This window comes from Xiphophorus couchianus, chromosome 1, assembly GCF_001444195.1.
Source record: "Xiphophorus couchianus chromosome 1, X_couchianus-1.0, whole genome shotgun sequence".
NCBI classification, from domain to species: domain Eukaryota; kingdom Metazoa; phylum Chordata; class Actinopteri; order Cyprinodontiformes; family Poeciliidae; genus Xiphophorus; species Xiphophorus couchianus.
Window position 1 is genome coordinate 7884976 of NC_040228.1, and position 9999 is coordinate 7894974.

General features: G+C 40.5%; 1 protein-coding gene across 3 annotated transcripts in view; it reads right to left on the reverse strand.

Moving 5' to 3' along the window:
- ajap1 (adherens junctions associated protein 1) overlaps positions 1–9580 on the reverse strand; it is a 56233-nt gene extending 46653 nt beyond the window's left edge. For all 3 annotated transcript variants that reach the window (XR_003595550.1, XR_003595553.1, XM_028018027.1), the window contains exon 1: positions 8683–9580. Coding sequence is in view for 1 of the 3 variants with exons in the window: in XM_028018027.1 (XP_027873828.1) it covers positions 8683–8711 (29 nt within the window). In the remaining 2 variants the exon portion in view is untranslated. The remainder of the gene's footprint in view (positions 1–8682) is intronic.
- Positions 9581–9999: the final 419 nt, after the last annotated feature.

Genomic DNA, 9999 nt, shown 5'->3' on the forward strand with positions numbered 1-9999 from the left:
CATTGTCTCTCTCCACTCAAAGCATCAATAAGTGGCATTGTACACCTTTGGGACATTCAGATTAGACCATGATAGCATTTTGTAAAGTGTTTGCACGGCTCAGATCTCTTATAGAGAGTGGCAAATCATATACAATCTTCAACTTAATTAACCCAAGATGGCTCAAGTACACGGCAGCTATCTTGTTCTTTTTATTTATCAGTTGTCTGGTGTCACTCCGCTTAGATTTTTCTGCATTCACTGAGGACAAAGCAATCAGTACTGCACTGATTCTATATGATGTTACCACATAAATTAGGTTGTACTTTCATAACATGAAAAAAATATGATCATTGGGAAAAATCCATATGATAAAAGATGGAAATATGAATTTCAAAAGATTTCACAATGGATTTTTTTGAACCAAACGTCTTAAATGTATAATATGATCTTCTTTTATCTAGCATCAAAAAGCAGGGAGAAGTCAAAACTGATTGAACTCTTCTGCTCTTCAACAAGAAAGCAAAAATCCGCAACATGAATTAAAGTATTTTGCCCCCAAATATCATTCTGATATTATGTCTCTTTGGAAAGCTGCACTTCTAATTGACATTTTGTTAAATCAATTTAACAGACTGCTTGATAAAGTAAATAGAAAATGTTAGAGCATGCATAATGCCAGAAAGCAATTCTCCGCTTTGATGAACGCTGCATACTGGATATTTATGAATTACGAGGCTACATGACTTATTCAGCTGTTCCGTTTAAAACTCGGTTCAACTGGCACCTTACCCACAGAGCTGGATGAAAATATACTCCCTTTGGTGTCACTGAAGGAACACTTAAGTACATTCCTGAAGTGGCGCTTTAGATTGAATCAGTCTCTAAAATCCAAAGTTTTTTTTTCTTTCTGAATAGCAATTAGATCTCTATTCAGAATAAATATCTGTTGTGCTACAACCATCGCAACCTCGCCATTCAACCCATTTAGCTTTCTGATGAGACAGGAAATGTTGAGAAACCCCTGGAATTATTGTGTCGTGTGCTGATGTTCTGGGTGAGAGTCTATGCGGTATTTTTCTTTAAGCTTCTTTGCAATCTTTTTAGTCATCCAGCAGTTTTTAATCAGACAGAATCACAACATCAATGTATAGCTGCAAATCCTGAATGGGTAATTAAATTGTCTCAAAACAAAAACAAACTGTTATAACATTTGCTTGTCCAATATTAAACACACACACACATATATGTATATAACCCTGTTACTCTGAAGATCTACTTACAAACCTTGAAAAGTGCATGGTTTCCTTTTTATCAATATAAACAAGCAGAAATAACTTACATAACCAGTGAGAGACCTTGACAATTCTAGCAGACATTGCTGTGTGCTCCATAAAGCCATTACAAGATTTTAAATGCCAGGAAGGGTAACATTCCAACAATTTAAAATCCTGAAACTGCGGTCTGCATTTTTACTGATAGCTGACTTATGCCTGGAATGCACAAATGCACCATGCTGAACTCATAAGACCTTCTCGAGAAAATAAAAGATTTGACTCAGAAGTCTGAAACAAAGTTCTGGTGCTCCTCCAATTCTGAGCTGAACATTTCCAAATGTCTGTGAGACAAATTACAACTGTCCAAGTGTTCAGAGTCTTTTCTGGCTTTTCCCAATGGAAAGAGTTTAAAAATCCAGCTCCTCATTGACGTATTCTGTCTCAGGTTTTTATCAAGTGATCACCACCTTATCAAAGAGATGGATTTAAACTATCTTTTTGCCCCTGCGAAAGAATACATACTTCTGCCCCTTTTACTATGCATGCATCATATTATGTTGTGGCATCCAGATCAATGATTCTGCAGGTGTGATATCTTCAAGGGTATTTTACCTCTGAAGGTAAAAAACCATCAGAGAGTTTTACAAAAGGTCAGGGAGATTTGCAGGATTTGTTGTGAACTGGAATAATCTTTGCTAAACATACGTTATGTCTGCATGCTTTGAAGGAAACGGCTGTACGTCACCCATTCAAAAGACAAATTTCATCCCTTTACACAGATAAATATCGTCTGCATGTCTCTTAGGGGTGCAGGAGCTGATCTGGTCTAGGTGGATATCCCGTATCACCCAGATAAACATCACGGCTGGCTTTCTGTGGACTTCCAGAGATTTATGGATTGCCTCTGTGGAGCAGGCCACTGGGAGGTAAATACTGTATGAAACCTTCCAAATGTCCCAGTAGTGTTCATCACACACACATTTACACACATAACTAGACCCACATTTCATGGGCCTTTAGGTTTAAGCTGGGACAGCTGCTACTATGGCTGCACCAGAAAACAGTTTAAAGGGGGGAAAAAAATGAAAACAGCAGAAAAATATTGTTGCATTTGGTTAACTACGGGGTCCAAGATGTAACAGCCAAGGCTCTTGCATCATCCCACTAATTTCTCCCACTGCACAATGTCCTCCAGCGCTGTGTATATGACCCACATGCTCAGAGTGATGAGGCTTGGGAGAAACTGGGTAAGAAAGAAAACAGAAAAACTGGAAAATTGCTCCAATTATAAAAGCCCTTTGATGTAATAATTCTTACTGTGCCCTGTGCCACAGTCCACATAAATTACCACGTAGATGCTAAAAACAAAATAAAGCTTTTATTAAGAAGCATTTCAGCCGAGCTGTGAGAGTCCGGGTCAGTTAATGGAAATGGGCTATGACGGATAAATCTGGTCCTTCATAGAAGAACTATTGACCCAGCAAAAGCTCACTACATTAATCAGGTACAGTATAAGATCTGTGTTGGTAATTCTGTTACTCTGCAGGATGGATGTGCGTCAGTGAAACAGCAACAAGACACACCTTCTCATTCTGCACAAACTAGAGAAGATGGTAATTACAGTTTTCACCAAAAGTGGCTGGAGCAATTGGCAGGGTTGTTTTGTGCTCGGGTCAAGTGATAAATTGTGGAAAATTTTCATTTGTATCAGAGCCAAACTTCCTTTAATCAAAAGTCACAGGATGATATTTTACTGCATAGACAGCGAGTGCATGCTGTTTAGGTGTAACATCTCTCCCAAACTGAAACTTAAAGCGGAGTTGTCTTTGAGAGATGTGAAAGTCAAAACTACCCCATGACCAGGTTTCAAGTCTGTAGCACACCAAAGGATCTGATCCCCACAACCTGCAGGCTGGGAACTGTCAGGACTGCCAATCAGACACAAGGTTTATCTAACATCAGCAGCACATTGTTGGCTGTTTGCTGATGCAGTCAAGCTGCAGATTCGGGTCGTTGAGCAAATTTTAAATAAATGGAGGGGTACGCAGAAGATGAGGCAAACACTTATAGAAGCACAAATAAGCTGTTTCAAATAAGAAATATAAACCTTCCAACAACCCAGATTGATCGAGTTACCATTTGTTAGTACTCATCTAGAAGCACGCCATGGAGCTGATACTTATACAATTGTATATAAATGTTAATTAATTAATTAATTAATTAATTACGGTGTTATATTTGCCTGTAAATACTTGTTTGTTTTAATGTGAGAGAAAAACAAAGCTATGTTCAGCCTTCTTGTTAGCTGCTGAAAGTTTTGTGCTTTCTTATATGCAGAATGAAACGGTTTCCTTTTAAAGGGGAAGTAATATGTATTTTCAAGGCGCATAGTGCCATTTTATAGCACTATAAACTGAAGGAAATATGTTACCTTCAGTTGTTATAAAAATGCTGCATATATCGAACATGACTTAAAAGAAATTTGATTTTGCAATTTAACACCTTTATATTTACACCTTTACATGCTCTGTCTCTTTAAGAAACTCTTGCTCCTTCTGAAAATCCATCTTCAGAAAGGTGGAAGATGATCTCAGGAAGTCATCACAACATCGCTCCTGCTGGCAAGCGTTTTGCACACCTGAATGGTTGCCATGGGAGATTAAATGATTTCTCAAACTGGATTCAAGGCAACACTCCAGGTATATTGTTAATGAGGGAATAACATGATGTAAGAGCTCACAAAAGTCACTTTCACTTTATCTTGCCCCTTCTTTTATCTTTGTGCTCCTTCTGACTTCACCTTAAACTCCTCCCTGATTATTAAAACAACCATCACTTTCCTGTAACAGAGACCAAATGGCAGAGTGATGGTCTGTGAAAAACAACAGAATTTTTACTTTTCAAACCATCCGGTAACCAGTGGCTGATCCGATTTCCATCACCTATCAATTTCTGTACTAAAGACCTGCTTGTTGAACCTTTAGCTTGCTGTATCTATGAACTACTTTAAATTTAAACGGGTGAAAGTTGTTAGATTGGAAAGTAGCTCTGCCCCAAAAGAGCATCGGTAGTTTTCAGATCAGTTTACCATTTCAAACTTTACAGTTCAGCTCCTTGCTCTAAGGAACTTTAGAGATTCAAGTCATAAAACAAAGCAGAATAACTATAATTTATGATACTGTGGTCACAGTGCCCGACTTTAACAGCTAGTGTTATTATTTTTCCCAAGGCTATAAAATCAAACCCCAGCCCACTCATCTCAAGCATTCAATATACATTTATGTGTTGCAGGGGGTAAAGGAAATCAAAACAGTTGCCGTGATCCAAATCTGGTAATCTATCTTTACTTACAGCTGCAATCCAAGTTAGTGTTGTGTAATTTATGCTTTCCTCCTGCTGCCATCAAAGCCTTCAACAACAAATCTTGTTTTCATTCTTCTCTAAACAAATTCTGAAGTTTGGTCAAATGAACCACAGATGGACGCTTCGTATTTTTTGCCGTTAGACAGGGACAACCTGTCTTGGTCCGCCTGGATTTGACAGACTACTGAGCACATGGTGTTAGCAACACGCTCTTACACACACATACACACACACGCACCCCCCCACACGCCTCCAGAGGATAGGATCTCGGAGAAGCAACACAGCCTATTTCACTGCAAATTAGGTTAATCACACTCCAGAGAGGCCCAGTTAATAACCCTCATAGAGGCTATTAAGATGGCACCTAAATCATAGGACTATCTGGATATCTGATGCCCCCTCATACAGAAATGCCACTTTTGGCACTGGAGTTGTGCTGAAAGCCTAAGAACGAAGAGGCGGGTCACATAAAGTCCATCATCTGCAGGCCGCTGATGCTGCGCAGTTGCTTTGTGTATTAGGGGCCCTTGTTCATTAAGCCACTTATATTATTCAAAATTAGACCATCAGTCAGATACAGACCACAATTTAGTGTAGCGGTAACACAGCGCATACAGCACATGAATACTGATATGAGGACATAATGCCTTAGCTTTCTTAGCTCACAAAGATCAGCTGAACAACTTCCTCCTTTTATCAACGTTTGAGCAAATTTAATATTTATCCAGACTGAAAATAATTATACACCCCAAGAAACGGTGGCCTGCTGGAGACGACTCGACAGGAAGAAAAGTCCTTGGGAAAGATAACTGGTGTCTTTGCCCGTTACGTTGTGCAGCCACAGTAATCTGAAGCATCTCCTGTGTGCTGGTGGGATGAGGGCTCTCTGTGGGGAAGCAAAAACTGTGTGACGTCCATGAAAGATTCAGTACCAAGGTGTAGAGCCTGGCATAGATGAATGATGGCCAGTAGACTCAAATTATACACAATTACAGCTGCTTTTGTCTATGGATCGCACCTAAATTTGTCTTCCATTGGGAAAATCTATCATGTATCTAGGATTTCATTTACAATGAGAGAAATTCTATATAGCTACATTTTAACATAGCTGTTCATTAAAAAAACACACACAAAGAGATCTAAGACATATTTTCTCACCAATAACCAATTCTGCAGCCATATTTCTACACAAATAACTTCAAGCAAGCAGAAGAGTGCTGGAAAAAATACTTAACTATCTGTTAGTGTGCTACAGAACCAGTTCTTCTGTCAAACTAATTACAAGCTTCCAATTTGGCCAAATGGAGCTACAGTTCCACACACACACACACACACATTACAAGAATATATTTTGTAATATATTTAATAATATTAACATAATTCTTCCTGTTGTATAATCGCAGGTGTAAATTTTGAGACAAACCTTTTCAATGATAAAAATTACGATTTTAATATATTTTTTTTAATCACTGATATCACAGATGTTGATACTGCTGCTGTTAATCATTTTGCATTTTGTGCTGCCTCCCTTTACCAGTCGGTCAAGTCTTAGGTTTCTATAATATTTTACGGATTTAGAGAAAAAAAACGAGTGAGGGATCTTTGACCATTTTAACTCGATCACCCAGAGTTCTGGCTGATCCAGAGTCTGGGATAAAATAGATTTTGCGTATGATTGACAATTAGTGTGCTATTCTTTTGGATCACTATCTGGCAGTAATACACCATATTAATCAATGTTCAGTAAGTAAATGGAAGCTGACATTAAATGTAGAATTATCTGGTAATTCAATTAAAGATGTCAAAGGGCCTATAAGAAGCTTCATAGGCCCTTTGGGGCAGAAAACGACGCCGCAGCATCACAGATAACTACCATGCTTGACAGTTGGCACAGAGTAATTGTTGCCCTTTTCATTTTTAGTTTTACATCAACGCCACCCAGAAAATCCATATTTTTTGAGTTTGTAATGGTGGGCCGAAAAAAAATGCTTGGTTGGATTGCCTTACAACCAACTGATGGGCATATGGATGGCATCTAATTGCTGGTATGCAGGATTGATAACCCCAGGATGCCTCACTTTACTGCATTTCTCTAACAATAAGCTGGATTCTTGTTTTTACATCCCTTTCCGCCTCTGCATGACAGCAGTAAGAGTTCGCAATTGATTTTTATGATAGATTCCTCCTCTCCCCACTGAATAAATGCATTCAAACTGAGGGGTGAATTTTTCAGAAGTCAGTGTAAGATAATGAAAATAATTTTCTTCAAGGGTTTTTACAGCTCTTTAACAGTGGATCCACTGTAGATGTAAGACAGATTTAAACTTTAAAAGTATTTATACAACCTAATCCTTTCGCAAAGTCTTGTACCTAATATTAAATGGCAAGAAAGATTATGTTCATTACAATAATAATAGAATCAACCCTAGCCAGGGCGTTTACAGGTTGAAATTTTGACAAAGAATAATCATAAAGCCTTTATAACAGAGATTCCTAATGAGATTAGTTGCCTAGAATCCATAATGAATAATAGAATGAATGAACAAATAACAATGCAAAGGCTGTGGTGTGGAGATTTTTTTTTTATCTTCCAAAATGTCCTTTTTTAAAATTTTGCTAAAGCAGTGTTAATTTACGCCCACACATCTCCACTCTGAGCTCAGATTGTTCTTTATCTGTTCAAACAGGTACAGTAGCTCTTCCTGCACAACTTCCGCTTTTTATTCCGCACAAACACACACTTTATGGACAGTAAGAATTTTCCCTGCAGGATCCACTCGCCGTCACTGACCAAAGAAACACCCAACAAGAACAGACGACTCAAGCTTTCAGCTGCCGTTTGAAACAAAGTGGCTTGCAACTCATAACACGCTGCTGCGGCCCATGACACCAGTTGCCGTTTCTCCAGGCATTTGGACGTTCCACATCACCCACCCAACAAGCAGCAAGAAAATTCCTCAACAGGGGACGCAGATCTGTTCCAGCTTTGGACCACGGCAGATCTGAAACCAATTCACTTCTTCATCTTGTGTATCTGCTGCTCTGCCGACGCCGTGCACTGCCATCACCCTGTGAGGTCAGCCTAGGATGTGGAGAGTGTGTCATGCATAATAAATGTGCGCCTGCAAACGGGAAGGAATTAGATATGCCAGGCAGGAATGAGATTCAGCGGGTGTCCAACGAATCTGAATAACATTAGACTGTTGCTCATCTAGGAGGGCGTCCTTACTTTTATTTATTGGCTGCCTCGATGAGGAATGAGTGTGGCAAATTTTGGCTTTCGGTCGGAAACTGCTTAGGAAGCTTGAGCTAAATAGCCTGTTTCCCATCTTGTTCAAAGTAACATGAAACTGAAACATTGAAAAGAATGACAGTTCTGTCAGGTTAGCCTCAGAGCCTCTCTCCCAATAGCTTCCATGGAATATTGTTTCCTACCCTTGATAAGCTCAGATCAGTAAACTGCAAAAGAAACTTTCAGAGCACAAAACTATGAAACATGTCACGGACATTTACCTTTAAATCAATGGCTTTGCTATCATTGGAGCGTATAGCTACCTTTAATTTAGCCTCCATAAAGTTGCCTTCTAATTACTTTATGATTGCATCTTTCCATATGTTTGCTCTCAGAAGTGGGGCGGAGCTGCCAAGGCTAACCTTGAGGCTGTGCGCGCGTGCGTCTGTGACCGCGTGAGTCGTTTGAGCTGTGCTGTTGGTGACCCCTAGCGTTCCTGATGTGAACATTTTGAATGTTTCCTCTGAAAAAAAAATAAAAAAAATGTTTTTGCCTAAATATTTCATGTTGACAGCACTTTATTGCAAAAACTGTGCAGTGTGTGAAATATGCTCTTCCCCTTTGCAATTTTATTTCGTTAGAGTCTTAGCGTGCATATATTTAATTCCGATGAACTCATAAGTTGCCGTGGCGTAGCTTTCAAAACTGAGACGTGTTGTGGAAGAGGGGTGTCCGATTTTCGAAAGGATGGGTTATTCGGGTTATTCGAGCGTTAAAGTGACGGATTTAATCCCAAACACGCTATTTTAATCAGCAGCAAACGTGTCTCACCTGCGCGCAGCGCTCCTTTTTATCCACATCTTATCTCGGCTGCCGAATCCGCCTCAGTCCTCCAGGTATCCTCCCATTTGGACGGCTTTTCACCTAAGTCTGGGGCAATTTCTAGTTTGAAGTGAGAAAAGCACTCAAGTCACGGACCTTACTCCAGCTGTCAACGCCAGCATCTTTGTTCTAAGTCATATCCTTCAGCGTGGCGCACCTCGAATTCCTCCAGGAAGGTGACCAAATCCCACTCAAGCGAAAAATAAATGAATAAATAAAAACGCCAGAACAATAGTCAGCTCGCTCAGAAGTTCTTCATCTGTTGTTTTTGCTCTCTTCCTGGTAATCGGTTAAAGGCAGAGGCGGGCAGGTGAGGAGGTGCCCTCAAACTTTGCCTCCGCGCAAAATCCTTCATTCCTTCCCTCCGGCTGAAAGAGCGAGCACATAAGATGCGGGGAAAACGGGCCAAGTAGTGTGCTTCTTCATCACTGAACTGACAGTACGTCGCTTACATTGTTGAGAGGCAGATGAACCTCCGAGAAAAAAGGAGAGAGAGAGAGAGAGAGAGGGAGAGAGGAAAAAACAGAGCAAAAGATGAGGATGCACGGATCTTCCAAGTCAGCAGCGCTGGCAGGGGGTCCTCATTATCTCCTCACATCTCTGGAGGTGTTGAGGGTTGAGGACGGGTTTCAGAGAAAGTAAAAAGAAAAGGATGGGGAGAAAAATGATGGAAAATAGGCGAAAGTGAAGGAAGGAAGAAGGAGCGCGATGAGGGAGAGTCCTGGAGGATGAGGGTTGTTTCTGAGGAGTTGAAGAGAGAGAGAGAGGGGGGGGGGGGGATGAGAGCTTGTCATTACAGAGGAGAGGAGGATGGTCCGTCTCCTCCTGCTGCTCCTCTTCTCTCAGACTGACGAACGACCTGCCTGCAGAGCCCCACGTTGCCGTGACGTCACTTTAAAGCCAAATATGTCATGTGCCGGAGCGCCTCGCGTCATGTGGGAGCGCGCGCGCACGCATGGTCGTCTGGGCTTGGCTACATGGTGATGGAGAGCACAGATCTGCACAGGTAGCAGCAGTGTGACCGAGGAGTCATCTGTTTGGTAAATAAAATCATGACGTTGTCATTTGGGGGGGAAAATAATAAAGTGTTCACATTTTTGTTTTCAAGTAGTTTATGTGACAGACCAAACAAAAGCAGCGGGAATTAATGGCGTGGATAAGGAAAAAAAAAAAAAAAAAAAGACATACACTTGCAAGATTTCTCAGTCAGATTGGGTGGACTGCATCTGTCTCTGTCAATATCGCTGTACTTTGACTGGACCAATC